The sequence below is a fragment of the Rutilus rutilus genome (genome assembly GCF_951802725.1).
Source record: "Rutilus rutilus genome assembly, chromosome: 11".
NCBI lineage: Eukaryota > Metazoa > Chordata > Actinopteri > Cypriniformes > Leuciscidae > Rutilus > Rutilus rutilus.
Genome location: NC_140216.1, coordinates 17648049 through 17664159, shown reverse-complemented (window position 1 = coordinate 17664159; position 16111 = coordinate 17648049). Strand labels below are relative to the sequence as shown.

Sequence of the window (16111 nt, the reverse complement as noted above, 5' to 3'; positions counted from 1 at the left end):
GCACCGAAACAGATCACTGTGAACAAAGCTGTTTTTGAGGAGGTAAAAAGGGTGTTGTTTTACACAACCATTGAGAAATTTTAACCACAAACTTTACATGAAGACCCTAAAGAATCATACCGGCTTGTGGAAAATGGGCATCCGATGACCCCTTTAAAATAACATGTTTATTGCAAATTAAAATAATTAGCTTTGATATTGTTGCAGTAGTGAATGTCAATGCAATTATTAAAATATTATCTGGAAAATTTTCATTTTATTAATTTGACAGTGTATCTTTTCTCTGCCCACTTATTTTTAACATAAGAGCGAGCACAGCCATTTTTAGCACAACATACACACGTTTTGCCAAATTGGTGGCTAATTCGGGAAATAGCTTACCTCTGCTTTGAAAAATAAGGAGGTAGGCCTAGTATATTATTACAGATTTTCAAATTGAATATTTTGCATATTTATTCAATTCATTATATATTTTTTATTTATTAAAAAAAGTTTGTGTTTGAAATACTTTAACTAATTAACATTCACAGCCCTACAAATACTTTCCTTTTTCTTTTCTTTTATCTTGGTATTTGGTACCCTCTGCTCTCAGATGCACTGAACTGTAATTTCCCACCGCCTAACACAGACACACACATAGTCGTCTCCCATAGTATCCCCCCCCCCATACAATGGAAGTCAATGGTGCCCCACAACTGTTTAGTTAAAAACATTCTTCAAAATATCTTCCTTTGTGTTCAGCAGAACAAAGAAATGTATACAGGTTAGGGACAATGTGAGGCGGGTGAGTAAATGATGACAGATTTTTCATTTTGGGGTGAACTATCCCTTTATGTAGCCTATATTCCACATAGCCTAATAACGTGACAGCATATGTCCCATAATAACCAGTTCCTTCATGCAAAGTAGTCCCATCTTAAAATGAAGATTTATACAAGTAACAAGTTATTATAGTGACACTTTTAAATATTCCATCACATTACATTTTTCTTTCTTCTACACACTGAGGGACGAGTTTAAAATACTATAATTTTCTGTAAATCAACAGATGCGTGAACAGGCTACATGATGCCTAGCTATCTGTACCAAACCCACATTAGCGAGATTTCTCCATAACACAATATGTAATTTAATAGTAGCCTACAGCTGTATTTTTCCCACCTGTTGTCGCAGCAGTGTGGTAGCCTACTACATAAGTCAGAGCTGGAAGTGGACTCAACTTTAACATCAGTGTTACTGGCAATCTGTTCCTGTTTTATTCTCATAAAATGGTGGTCACGGGTTAACAGCGAGAATGGAAAGGGAAAAAAATGAAGAGAAAAAAAAAAACCCAGCACGAATTATAGAGAGGAAAGAAACAGAGGGGAGTTCATAGGGTCGTATATCATTAAGCAATTGAGAAAGTTAATTAGGCAGCTCTGATAATTATTGCCATGGCAACCTGAGCGCACTCATGCACATTTGATTAATGAGGTGCCATTTATCCGCGCCAGTGAGACAGTACAGTCATAGAGGAGCGCGCGAGACCCCTAGTGGGACACAAAGACACTCTGCCGAAACAATGACAGGGCAGCTGAGACCTTGAACGCGGGAACTAAGAGCGATATTGTGTGCGAATTTAACAATAAAAGAAATGCAATATCCTTCCATATGAAGAACCTAAATGCTAATTAGAGAGCATATGAATCTTTTTTTCATTAATTATATTCTTCTTCTTTTTTCTTTGTTAATATTAAAGGAAAATTGCAGTTTGAATGAATGGATTTAGCTGGTCAAAACCCTGAAAAGATCTTTCCCATTTGCAGATTTCTCACATCTTGGCATTGGCTGTACATGCATTTGTGTGTTGAATGTGAAGCCCATAGACAGCTTTGTCACACATTACCCTCTAGTGGACAAACTTCATTACTTATCCTCTCTACATTGAAGGCTTAATACTCATCATCCCGAAAATTGCAAATTAGGCTATTTAATACCTTGAAGCTTGTTAAAGTCTGCAATTGCATTCTCTAAGTGATCAGAGGTTTATGATTTTTGATTAGGTGGGGAAAAAATCCCAGAGATTTCTACCATCAGATTAGGAGATTTCTAATCAGAATATACAGACCCGGTTTGACTTGGGACAGTTTTCTACACCACCCACACCCATTGTATATGTAATATTTTCATGGATTATTATTATTTTTTTTTATTTTTTTTTTATTATAATTTGCTAATGAGTGAACAGCTTGTAACGAAACAAAAAAAAAAACAAGACCATCCTCGACTTCCTAGGTTAATTGTCTATGAAGACGTTTTTGCCTAGAAAATCCAAAGTATGTGCATGAGCTCCTGAGAACCTCTTTCATTCTGACACATGAAACTTATACAATGTTCAGGATAATGCCGAAAGAGCTGTTCTGTACCATACTGTTGTGTCATGCAAATAAAGGGGATTAATTCAAACTATAGTCTCACATAGCCATACCTAGTATCAAACTATCATTTTAATTTCCTAATCTGTCGTAATGATGCCAGTAAACCGCAGAGCTTGTGCAAACATATCCACATCGCTATAATCAGATGCTTTCTTGACTGCTGCTTTCTTTTAAAGGAATAGTTCACCCAAAAATGTAAATGATGTCATCATTTAGGCTACTCACCCTCAACTTGTTCCAAACCTGTATGTGTTTCTTTCTTCTGCTGAACACAAAAGAAAAATACGAGTAATCAAACAGTTGATGGGACCCATTGACTTCCATAGTATAGAAAAAATACTATGGAAGTCAATGGGGCCGATCAACTGTTCGGTTACCGACATTCTTCAAAATATCTTCTTTTGTGTTTATGTTTGGAACAACTTGAGGATGAGTAAATGATGACAGAATTCTCTTTCTTTCTTTTTTTTCACTGGGCCGGTTGCATAATCTCATTTGTCATCAACTTTTTTTTGAAGTCAGTTACTTAAAAATGCAAATTGGTCTAATTTGACATCAAAAAGTAAGACTGATTGCCACATAGCTAACTGTTAGTTGGTCATACTAGATGACAAGGGTTTCTGAATTCTACATAGAGCCCCTTGAAGACGAAGGAGAAAAGAACCCACCTATTATCAAAGCATGTTAAGGGCAAGGAATACTGTTTATTAGACAAATAATCCAACAATAACATGAATTCCTTTCATGTTTAGTCTTTTTCATCTGTGCTTTTCACTCAAGTCCATCACATTCAGATATAAAAAATATATATAAAACCGTTAAACAAAAGTTCACATTACAAGGCAACTCCCAGCGTTTAGACACTCTCTTTGTCAGTTTGATGTTGAGTTTGTATTTCTCTCTACAAGTCAATGTATACACAGCCTCAGTATTCTGAACCATTTCATAAAAAATGTCCTATTTGTAATACAATCTGCCTCATGATAACAGTGAAATAGATTAAACACTATGCTCAAACGGACAGACTTAATTCCTATAGCTTTACATTTCATAATGTAACATTTGGTTTGTACGGCAAATACGTTCAGTTGCAAATTCTGTGGCACGTTTGTGCAGGGAATAAGCTCTTATAGGCTTTTAAAAAAAAGCAAAATTTATGTATTAAATACATGTCAGTAAAACGCAGTGTACTCATATCTACTGAATCTGGTCCAAACTTTCCTACTGTAGTCGGTCGACATTTATCTCAGGAAAGCCTGAAACAATCAACCTGTGAGTTTGGAATAAATTCGATTTCTTTAAATGTTTTTGAAAGAAATTTCTTATGCTCAGCATTTAATTGATCAAATACACTAAATGTAGTTATAATTGTAATAATATTTCACAGCACTGTTACTATTTTCAATGTATTTTTGATCAAATAAATGCCTTGGTAAGCATAAGAGACTTCTTTCAAAAGCAATAAAAAAAAACGTAATCATTCCAAACTTTTGACTGGTTGTGTTGTACACTGACACGTTGGCCAGGATTACCAAAACATGCCCGGGTTATTAAATTTAGCATGAAGTAAATTAAATTAAGATTTCAGTGCATTATAAAATGTCATAATTAAACATTTTCTCACTAATGTGTTTAAACATCATGGTAGTTTTTGTTGTACTTCCATTTTGATAAACTATATACAATTTAATTTAAAGGAATTTTTTTCCTTCCAATTATGGGTTGGAATTATAACTAAATATTTCTTTGTGACATTCCCTCTCCCCAACAGATACAATCAGAGTTTATAGTGTCAACTTCAGACGCCACACCATGAGTAACCCTCATAGTAATGCCTCAACCAGTCACAGGTAGAATTATGTATTTGAAGTATGTATCAGAAATGTTGCAAGTATAAAGTTTGGAACCAATAACTTCAAATGAACTCCAAGATGTAATCTTTAAATCTGTCATTTGATGGTTGTGTTTATCCTGTTGAGTAGCGAAACAGCATGTTAAATCAGCAGGGAGGGGGTGGGCTTTTTGCCAGGCCACGCCTCCTTGGCATATTTTTTCTTGCGAGGCTCGTTGAGTGGCTCGGCCGAATAGGGTCCAGGAGCAGGGGTGGGGTTCAACATAGCGGGGGGCTGCACTGTTGTGGGCGAGATATCCACCTCTGGAGCGGGGTTGGGGAAGGGCAAAGGCATCCCACCCATGATGGCAGATGCCCCTCCTCCCTGACCTCCGCCCCCTTGTCCGCCTGCCTCGTGACTGGTGGGCGGCAGGTCGCCGTAGAGCCCAGCACTGAGGGGGAAGTTCTGTAACCGACGTGCCACGCTTTCGTCCAATCCCAGCGTGCTGTGGCTTTCCAGTTTCTTTTTCTGCGGTACAGAAGAAGAAGAAAAAAAATCTTTAAAGAGGTGGTTGATTATGATTTCACTTTTTTAATTGTAGTTAGTGTGTTATGTTGCTGTTTGAACATAAACAACATCCGCAAAGTTACGACGCTCAAATCTCAAAGGAAAGGGAGATATTTTATTTTACAGAAATCGCTTTTTAAGGACTACAACAAACGGCTGGTAGGGACTACAACGAGCTTCTTCATGGGTTGGTGACATCACTAACCCTAAAATTTACATAAACCCCACCTCGGAGAGCACGATTTCTAGATTATGACAGTTAACTCCACATCAGCTACCTAAATTCATCAACTAACCATTCCGAAATGTCCTGTTTCATTCTACATGTTGTCACTTCTTGAGTATCTCCATCTTTGTATAATGAACATAAAAGGCTAAACGTTATTGAAATATTCCGTGCGTGTCTGTGTGAGGTAATCGGAGCTGATAACACACAGGAGCTCTTGAAGCCCTCTGTGCCGGGAGCAGCAGCTCATTTGCATTTAAAGGGACGCATACAAAACCGGCGCAAAAAATATCTGTGGGGTATTTTGAGCTAAAACGTCACATAAGCCCCTTTCACACAGAGATTCCGGAAAATACACGGATAAAGTGACCCGGGATTTGACCCGGGTTCATTTGATTTTGGTTCATTCACACTGCCAGTGATTTTCCGGAATCAGAGAGCGCGTTCACACACAACCCGTGTATGTCCCGGAAAGACACGTGACATCGATGTGACTTGTAATGTCTCAGCAGTGTCTTCAGTTTGCTTATGAGCTGCTATTTCTCTCTCGAGAAACCACGCTTGTGTATTTTTTTCTCTGATTCGATCATAAAATTGCGCATTTCGTACCGTTTCACAGCTGGCGAACGATCCCGGCTTCAGCGTCATCACTACGACACGGCATTATTACGGCTTTTGTTCACACAGCGCGCGTTCCGGGACTGAACACGGCAATGTTACTAGGTCCCCAACCCGGCATCGATCCCGGCATTAAACCCGGGTCGTGTTTGCGTTCACACAGAAGGCGTTCCGGCAATTTGCCGGCAATTTCCCGGGTTCAATGCGCTGTGTGAAAGGGGCTATACACACTCTGGGGGCATCAGAGACTTATTTAACATCTTCTGAAAAGGGCATTATAGGACCCCTTTAACAGCCCTAAGTAGAATGAAAAGAAAAGAAGCTATTGCAAAGAAAGACAAAGCCCTAAAGGCATCCAAAGATATGAGATAGATATGACGAGTCAGACTATGAGGAGGCCTTTTAGAAGCCATTACTCCCGCATTATGTAATTTCCTGATTGCGAGCCATGCAACAAACAACTTAAATTGAATCGAGAGAACGGCTGTTCGCAAATCCATTAAAATCAATGATGACAAGCTAAAACAACGACGCAAACCAGCAGGTCAATGATTGTACCTTAATAGGAACAACAGCTGTCTGCACCATGTTTCTGAAGCGTCCTACAGAAGGGTCCACATCCTCTGTGGAAAGAGAAGAGCTTTTTAACAAAAGTCCCAACATGAACAAAGAATGAGAGAAGAGAGCATCTAAAGACTTACATAAAATCATATAAAGTCATATAAAGACTCATATAAAATAATTCCAAAAAAAGAAAGAAAAAAAGATTAAAGTCGAAATATTTAGAGAATAAAGTCGGAATATTTTGAGAATAAAGTCGAAATTATGAGTCTTCCATAGAAGCTTCCAACAAAAGGAAATTCTACGGGGACTAATCTACCAACATGGCATTACCATTTGTCTTAGGACTTCACTAAATATACTGCACCGTAATAGACTTTACAGGCAAAAAAAAATAAAAAACACTTTTCAGACTGGATGTAGCCAGCTTTATATCTGAGGAAACCACGGGATCCGGCCAAATGATTGGATACAGAATGATGCACTTAAAATGTATCCAGAAAGGATTTACAGTGAAGAGGGAGACAGTACGGTTATTGTTAAGTATTCTCGACCCAGATGGCGTTGCCTATAGACGAGCATGAAGACTCCGCCGGAGGAGGTACCAAATCCTGTGATTTCCTCAGATATAAAGCTGGCTCCCTCCATCCAGTATGAAAAGTGTTTTCGCCTGTAAAGTCTATTCTGGCGCAGTATATTTTGTAAAATCCTAAGACAAATCTAAGTCAAGTCACCTTCATTTATATAGCGCTTTGAACAATATAGATTGTTTCAGGTTTTTTTAGGTAGATTAGCTAGTAGATTAACTTTTACGGAAGACTGTATTCTCGTAATTTTGACTTTATTCTCAAAATATTACGACTTCATTCTATCTAGTAATGTTTCGACTTTGATCTCGAAATATTTTGACTTTATTCTCGAAATGCTATGTGCATTCTCGAATATATATTTTTTTACTGTTTTTTTTTTCTTTCTTTTTTTCTACGTTGCGGTTCAGGGGTTCCATAGTGGTGGACAGTAATTTAGTATTTTTTACTTTGTTATTGTGCTTAAGTACATTTTGCAAGTATCTGTACTTTATAGGAGAATTTTTATTTTGGGCAACTTTTACTACATTCTACAGCAAAATATACTTTTTACTCCTACATTTCACAAAAACATGTCGCTCCTCCTTATTTTGAACTGAAGATATCGTCTCCCACTCATAGATGCGATAGCAGCGTACGGGTAAATCTGTTTATCATATAAACAAATCTTGTTTCTTCAGAAAATTTTGACTAACTATGGATTAGTTTTATGATCTCTTTATAAACTTTTTGAAGCATCAAAGTGGTAGTTGCATATACTGCCAATGGAGGTACAGAAATCTCTCCAATTTTATTTAAAAAATCTTAATTTGTGTTCTAAGGATGAACGAGTCTTTCAGGTTTGGAACGACATGATTTGGAACCCTTTAAATCGGTTTGCTAATCACACCTAATGATTCATTTGTGAATTGGACCAATCCGATTGCATCTGTTCTTGAGTCAACAACTCAAATGATCAGGTCGGAGTGAGTTTCCAATTAACAATTCATTGAATTCACATCAGACTAAAAATGAAGAACCCTATATAGTGCCCACACGACTATTGGCGCGCAAAGTAAGTTACTAATACAAAATTTTAAGATTATTTATTGTAAATAAATTATATTTAGTTCAGTTTGTGAACTAAATCTGCTGTAAAATGGCGAGCTGATTAAGCCCACTGTATGCAGTGTTAGAATGTGGACATGTCCACATTTGTGTATCACTGTATGAATGGGGTGGGTTTTAGGAAAAACTAAACATAACATTAACGCAAATTAATGTTCATGCATCTTCCCTGCTTCCGTAGTACTTTCAAATGATATACAACTAGTGTTTGCATAGCATTCTTCTTAAAATGAACATTTTTAATTCTTCTTAAAAAACACATTTTGCCCTCTGTGATTATTATTTTATTAATAAACATTTTATCAAGAAACCTTGATAGAGAGTTCAAAAGAACAGCATTTATTTAAAATATTGATCTTTTTTTTCTTTTTTCTCAAATTATAAATGTCTTTAATGTCACTTTAGCTCAATTTAATGCATTCTTGTTGAATAAAAGTATTAATTTCTTTCCTAAAAGAAATTCTTACTGAGCCCAAACTTTTGAACAGCAATCTACATTTATATTTACATTCTACGAGTAGTTGTTTGTGTACCTGGGTTTATGATCTCCTCTTCTTCACTAAAAGACACTCGTGAGCTTCTCCTTTTCCTCTTGGGTCTCTGGATCTCCAGGTTTCCTTCCTCAATGGTGAGTGTAGAAATGCGTTTGTTATGAGCCGTGTTGAATTCAGTCAGGTTCTGGGGGGGGGACATTCAGAAAACTAAGAATTAACCACATGAAACTCCAGTGACACTTCTATATTTGGCATCAAGCGTGTTACATACGTGATTTCACGTAAGCATATTTAACATGCAATGACAAATATCTGATTAAACTGACACACGTTTGATTCATTTGCATGAATATATCTGCAACATCAGTATAGACATGTTGTACTTTGAATGTACAATACATACATTAGACCTGCATGATTCTGGATACATTGAGAATAATGATTTTCTTTTTAAACAGAAATCACGATTCTGAATAGACAATTAAACAAATATTTAAAATATATATTTAACTCTTTCCCCACCATTGACGGAATTTTCCGGCTTTCCGTGTTTTCACTGTTATATGGTAGGGGACGCTATTACACATCTTCTGAAAGAGTACTGAGTCCCCTAATCAAAACACGTGCGAGGAAGATGCAGAAAAAAGAGATATCATATGTAATTATATGCATATGTAAAATAACGCGATAATCAACATCAAACAGCACATCAATCAAAATACTCCAACTATGTTTTGATCATCATTCTGAATATGATCTAGATGTATTTGACAAAAAAAAAGTGATTTTCTCAGTTTTTGTTCAAAATGTTGCTTTTTTGGGGGGAATCTTACCCACATTCAAGTGGTGAAGCTAGAATAAAACTTTTTTTTATTTTTCGTTTAAGAACAGAGAGTCTTGTTCTTTCTTTTGATATATTACCTGTTCAGATATTCATTCAACAAAATATTCTGGGCCTGGGTGGTCATGAAATGTTTGTTAAAATGGTTAAAAAACGCTGGCTGGGAAAGAGTTCATTAATTTTAATGTTTTTTTAGATTTTTTTTTAACAGTCACTTGTCGCCATCTACTGGTGTATCGATGTAATTGATACAGTCTTTATTTGAAGCGTCAAGTTACCTTTAAAAGGTGATTTCCTCTATTTTGATCGCTACCATAATGTTTATATACAAACTATAAACTTTATTCTAGTATTTCTGCGATAATATGAATTATTGTAAAAGACAGAAATAATGAGACTGTGTGGTTGAAAAGACATATCTTTTCATATCTACACATGATGACAACTGCTTTCTCTGGCCCAGCGGCAGAACCAACGCAGATCTGAACGTTCTCTGTGATCGTACTTGTCAAAGATTTAATAGCCAAATCCTAGACATTTAGGAATAAGATTGCATGGGTGTTTGAATCGAGATTGCAATCTTTTAATGATTACATGTGCAGCTCTAACATACATATACAAATATATAACAGTAGAAGGTTCCCACACACTTGACAAATTAATTCCTGTCATTTGTGATTAAGCATTTTAACAAGAACACAATTCATATTCATTGACTATTAAAAACGTTATTATAATGGAAATAACAATTTCGAAAGTTCTTGAAACCCTGAAAGTGACACAAGATGTGTCAACCACAGTGAACAGCACTCTTTTCACTAGATGATTAGAATTTGAAAAGAATGAATCATTCTAGAATAATTGGGGTGACACGCAGTCCGTATATTTTATACCTGCAAACTCTGGAAAGGTGAAAAAGGTTAAAAAAGGTTAAAAAAAATTAGAATAAGCAATTGAAACAAAATGTCCTACATTTGCCCTTATCAGCCATGGCCTCCTAATAATCCCCCTCCATTTAATTGAATTGTAAGATATGAACTTGCAATTCTGTTTTTGTTTATATCAGAAACAAGCTTCCCCCGCAGCGTTAGTCTGGTTTCACAGCCAACTTGATTCTATTGAACCCAGGTGCATTTTCATTCACCTTACATGATCACAAAAGTGAACACTGCATGATAGAAAACAGGATACGGGTCAGTATATTGTATTTTTTATGTTATTGAGTGAATGACACTTGGGTTTATCGAATGTGCATTTCATGAAAGCGGCTTTCTGCTGCTTGCAACGACTATTTTAACGAGACAGCGGACTACGAGGCATTCATTTGCTGCTCTGATTGCACTCACTATGCACAAATACACTGCACACTCACTCTCTTGCATCCAAGGTAAATCATCAGCACTTTTAACAGAAGCATTTTGCACAGTCGTAGGGTACTGGGTAATTACCGGATGTCACTAAGGATTGTGGGATTTGTAGTTTGTTCGATTCCTCGTGCATTTAATGGATTCATTGGGCTGACCTGCATAGGTTACTGATTCCATTGTTTTTAGGGGCCCAAGGACCGAAGGTACTGATCATCTCCTTCTTTTATCTGTATTCTGCCAGTAGGAGGCGCTATAAAAAGGCAATTTATATTTTGGATCATAACTTTTGAACCATAAGGGTTAGAAACAAAATTATTTTAAGAGAGACAGAATCCTCGAGTCATATCTCCGATTTTATTTCCGCCTATTTTCGTCGTCATTGACTAAAATGTACGTGCATTTACTTTACTTCCTAAGCAAGTATTCGCCTGAGTTCGAGTTGCATTCACATTTATGCGAATCGCGCCACAGATCCAGTGCAACCGAACACAGACCACCTATTCTACAGATAGACTACAGATATTCGGTACACTGGTGCGCTCTCGGGTCTGTGTGACAGTTTTCACATTACTAGTTTTTCATGCCCCGTCTCGAACAAAGTGCCAGTGTGAAAACACCCAAAAAGTAATTAATAACAGTCTGACCACTTAAGAGCATAATTTACCATGAGGTCAGCTGTATGTGACTCATTCACACAGACACACACACCTCCAGCTCTGTCTCTTCCTCTGGCAGTCCCAGCAATCCCTTCAGCTCCTCATCCTCCACTCCTTTACTGTCTCCTGCAGCCGAGCTGCTCTGTGTCTGAGGCTTCTCTCTCAGCGTGTACACTCGTGTGGACGCCCCAAACGACATGGTCGAGTCGATGGGCACCTGCTGAGGTTTGTTGGGCTCAAGGCGAATTCTGCCCAGAAATGTGCCATGGGCTAAACAAGGATAAATCAAGATAAGATGAAAGCTAAACAATTCTGTTGAGAATTTGTTAAATTTGTGTCTTCTGCGGAGCTGCACTCACTGCTGTTGAGGTCGATGAGAAAGACCCTCTTAAGGTGTCTGTGGTAGACCAGCGCCGCATGGACACGTGAGCATGACTGGTGGTCTATTGTAAAATCACATTGGTCGGGGTTCCTCCCAAACAGATAGAACTTCTTCTCATCAATAATCAACTTCTGCAGATGACAAGAAGGATATATAGTCTGGGTATATAGACATAAGAATATGACACCAACAATATTCAAATGAGTTTGAAACAAAAGTATTAATACCGTTATTATGGGGTCAACTTTCCTTTATCTTCAAATAAAAGTTCAAATTGATAGTACAGCCAATTTCAGAGAGGGCTGAAAGTTAACCCAAAAAAATAAAATAATCTGTCATCATTTACTCACCTTCTTGTCATTCCAAACCAGATTTACTTACTTTCTTCTGTGGAACACAAAATAAGATATTTTGAAGCATGTTGGTAACCAAACAGTTTTCTCAAAATGTCGTCTTTTATGTTTCACAGAAAAAAAGTGAGTTATACAGTTTTGAAACAACATGAAGGTGAGTAAATGATGACAGAATTTTCATTTTTGGAAGAACTAAACCTTTAAGCAGAAGTTTAACACAATTTTCACCAATGAATTTCCATGACTTTTCCAAAAGTGTGTGACTACTACACGTTTCCATGCTTGTTGGAACCTTGTTTATTTTCCAAAACTTACTGACTCAGCAGAAAACATTTATATAATGTGAAAACAAGCCCACCATGTCAAAGTTCAAGGGTCATAATAATAATTTCCATTATACTCAGTTATAACAGTCTTACCTCTACTAATTTGTCTCCTTTAACCACGTCCAGATGGAGTCCAGGTGGAGGTTTTCCTGCCCTGAGGTTAAATTTAATTTAATAAACAATCAATGGGACAAATTTAATTCATTCTCTAATCTCTTAGAACTTTCATATTAACAGTTTAATTTATATGCTCTATGCACAAATGCATGAGTGCATTTTATTTGTAAGATTGATGTACTATATATCTTAAAGAAAATCTAATATTAAAGTAGAATAAAGGCAGATTAGTCTGCTTGATGCGACCTATGAACTTTATTCAACACTAAACACCGAAATCGCCAATGCATCACTAGATCACATCCCTGGATTTATATATACCATAAAAGAGAGATCAAATATTTTAATAGGCTATATTTTAATGCATTCATGCTGAGTGGTTTGATATGCTGCTGTGTATTGAGTTACTGTCCGCGCCTGTATGATCATATAGGAGTGAGTTGCATTGTTTTTATTTATGCAGTCATAATTTACTCATCCGCTCCACAAACATGCATGCATGCATGTTTTTATTTTAATTTCAATAACGATGTAATTAGTTTCTCATCTCACCATGACGGGCAGTCAAAGGCAGCTGTGTTTGTGCTTGCATTCACCGCCATTTTGCACAGTCGCGGGGAATACTGGGTAATTACCGGATGTCGCTAAGGATTGTGGGATTTGTAGTTCGTTCGATACCTTATGCAGTTAATGGGCTCAATGGGCTGACCTTAATAGGTTTCCATTGTTTTTAGGGGCCCAAGCACCGAAGGTACTGATAATCTTCTTCTGCTTCCTGTATTCTGCCAGTAGGTGGCTCTTTACATTTTGTAAAGCTTTACATTAAATAAGGCAATTTACATTTTGGATCATAACTTTGGAACCATAAGGGATAGAAACAAAATTATTGTAGGCCTACAGCCAGAATCCTTGAGCCATTCCTTCTATTTTATTTCTGCCAACAAAATGTTCACGCCATTTTGATTGTTCCTAAAAATCAGTTCAACAGTTCAAAGCTCCTCCATGGCTGTTGGTCCGAACCAAAATCTTCTCTCATCTTCACCAAAATAGGCACACAGCAGCTGCAGCTTGGGACGGTGCCTGCAAAAATTTATCAAAAATATTTTGATTTGTTGAAGCATTGCAAAGTTATTTAACTGCCAAGGCAATGCCCATTTTTACGAGCTGACCTACAGCTGCTGAATGCAATGTCCAAGCTTAATTAAACTTGACACACTATCCACATTTCACAGACAAGGTTTAAGACTATAGTTCCTGACTAAAATGCATGTTTGAGCTGTTTTGACTGAAACAAACTTGCACTGACATATCTTAAAATATATCAGTGCCTTTTTTGTCTCAAGATGCACGCCAGTATGTTTAAAAGCTACCTAAATGCCCTAATTGATCTAAGGCCTAATCCTGACTTAATCTAAGCCCTGTCTGTGAAACTGGGCCAAAGACACAAAAAAACGGATACTAAAAAAACATGGCCACCAGCAGCCAATCAAATTTCAGCAGCTAATTACATCATATGAAAGGGCCTTTACATTTGCCAAAATAGAACTTTGTTGTTGCTGTTGTTATTAAACAACAAACAAGCAAGCCCAGTCCAGGTGAGAAAAAGTAACTTAATGCATTACTTTCCATAAAAGTAACTAAGTTAATCAATTAGTTACTTTATAAGAGTATAACGCAATATTGTAATTGTTACTTTTACTTATTGTAAAGTAACTTTCCCCAACACTGTTTCCCCAAATTTGCCCATTGGCCTCTCTCCATCATGGCCTCCTAATCATCCCCATATATACTGATTGGCTCTATCACTCTGTCTCCTCTCCACCAATAAGCTGGTGTGTGGTGGGCGTTCTGGCGCAATATGGCTGCCGTCGCATCATCCAGGTGGATGCTACACATTGGTGATGGTTGAGGAGATTCCCCATTCCATATGTAAAAGTGCTTTGAGTACCTAGAAAAGCGCTATATAAATGTAACGCATTGTTATTATTATTATTATTATTATCACGCATATTATGATCAAACCCTAAATTTCAGTAAAGATTTAAGATAGACTTTGCAATAAAAAACACACCATAAGATACATTTCAGTTGGATTGATAAACATCTACATGGACCGTTAGTGCTTGGACCCTGTATTCTTATTTTATATTTTAATTATATTGTTCTGTAAGTATTTTTTTTTAATATTTTTAAACTTCCTTCTGGAAATCTTAAACTGACTTTTTTTGTAATAATCAGTTTTGTAAACACTGATAATGACATGACGTCTTGCTTTGATCTTCCAAACTCATCACTGAATGCATAAATAATTGGCTTTTCACTCCTCTAAACTAATTTGTTATATTTCAGGCATTTTTTGGCATGCTAGCAAGGTTCTTCGGTGCCTCTTTATAAAACTGAAGGGCAAAACTTTCAAACCACTCAATATTTTATATACCCAACAAAATGAGACTTCACTAAATGTATGCAATAAGCTTTTTGTGGCTTAGTGGTAATTATTTGTTGATTTTTTTATGAACATTTACAGTGAAAATTTACATCTTTACAGGAACACAACATATTGTAAAATGTACTATAAAAAAGTTGCTGCCTTAAATTAAGTACAATTAACTTGGATGTTTAAGTCATTTCAACTTAAATTATTGTAAACAGACTTAAAATTTTGATGAATCTTGTATAACTTATAACAAAAATATAAATTGCTTAACTTATTTTGATGAGTTCAATGTAAAACCTTGTTGTCATAACTTATTGGTCATATCATTTTTTGCAGTGCAGGAAGGTCAAGGATCCTGGTGCTCCTGTTTCGTTTTTCAAACTGTTAGTTCACCGCTGTGACCTGTGCTAACCTGCTGTCACGGTTGGTTGCAGGAAGGCAGACGAAGATGATGATTATTACAAAGTTTTAATTACAATATGGAAGACAGGCAAACAGGTTGAGCATCACACATTTAACATAATGGTGATCGGACAGAGAATGGATGTGAGGGACCAACTTATAGCAAAACAAATGAGGATGATTAATCAAACACAGCTGAACCAAATGAACTCATAATGATGGTGACAATGGACCTCGCGCCGTAAGAACAAACAGATGAGGGAGGAGGTTTGAGGCGGGCAAGGAGCTGGAGAATGGCAGGTGATGGCAGGACGACGATCCCCTGGCGGTGACGGTGGAGATGGTCTGCAAGCACAGACTCAGAGCTCCCCAGTACCGACAGATCATGGCGTAGTCGAGAGAGGGAGGAGTCCAGATGGTTACGAGGCTGACGGAAACTGGGGGACGACCGACGGAGACAGAGCCGGTGGATCCGCAGATGCAGACTGAGGATTGAGGGAGCTGAGAGACATCGCTGGTGCAGGAGACCCAGGCGATGTCGCAGCGATGAGTGTCGTAGGTGGAGCCAGAGTACCCGAGGGCTGGGGCGGCGACGGTGTGAGCGAGGACAGAGGCGATGCTGACAGGAAGGAGGAACCTGCTGCTGCTGAAGGGGTGGAGGGACGGAGCGCAGTGGATGGCCCGAAAGTCTGTGGCGGAAGTGGTGAGATGACTGACCAAGGGGGAGCCAGTGGGACGATGGAACCCGGAGGAGCCACTGGACTGAGGGTCTCAGGTGGAGCCGAAGGTGGGAGGAGCCAAGACAGAGTCGACAGGTCGAC

General features: G+C 37.6%; 1 protein-coding gene across 2 annotated transcripts; it reads right to left on the bottom strand.

Moving 5' to 3' along the window:
• Positions 1 to 3102: 3102 nt before the first annotated feature.
• On the bottom strand, positions 3103 to 13101 carry ppp1r8a (protein phosphatase 1, regulatory subunit 8a). Of its 2 annotated transcripts, XM_084424713.1 has the most exons (8): positions 13004 to 13051; positions 12428 to 12488; positions 12006 to 12042; positions 11633 to 11786; positions 11326 to 11543; positions 8449 to 8593; positions 6219 to 6283; positions 3103 to 4777 (listed from the first exon to the last, which is right to left on the bottom strand). In XM_084424713.1, exons 5-8 carry the CDS (start codon positions 11470 to 11472, stop codon positions 4412 to 4414), a joined length of 723 nt encoding a protein of 240 aa, XP_084280839.1. In that variant the 5' UTR covers positions 11473 to 11543; positions 11633 to 11786; positions 12006 to 12042; positions 12428 to 12488; positions 13004 to 13051; the 3' UTR covers positions 3103 to 4411. The 2 variants fall into 2 exon arrangements, with proteins under 2 accessions (XP_084280839.1, XP_084280838.1); XM_084424712.1 differs by lacking the exon at positions 12006 to 12042 and having other exon boundaries at positions 13004 to 13101.
• Between the last annotated feature and the right edge of the window lie 3010 nt (positions 13102 to 16111).

Bases quoted from the DNA above. Each gene is read 5' to 3' on its own strand.
- ppp1r8a (XM_084424712.1), bottom strand. From the start codon at position 13,053: ATGGCGGTGAATGCAAGCACAAACACAGCTGCCTTTGACTGCCCGTCA. The intron at 11,544-11,632 runs GTGAGTGCAGCT...ATCCTTGTTTAG, and splicing joins TCTCATCGACCTCAACAGCA to CCCATGGCACATTTCTGGGC. The intron at 4,778-6,218 runs GTACAATCATTG...TCTGTACCGCAG, and splicing joins CAGCTGTTGTTCCTATTAAG to AAAAAGAAACTGGAAAGCCA.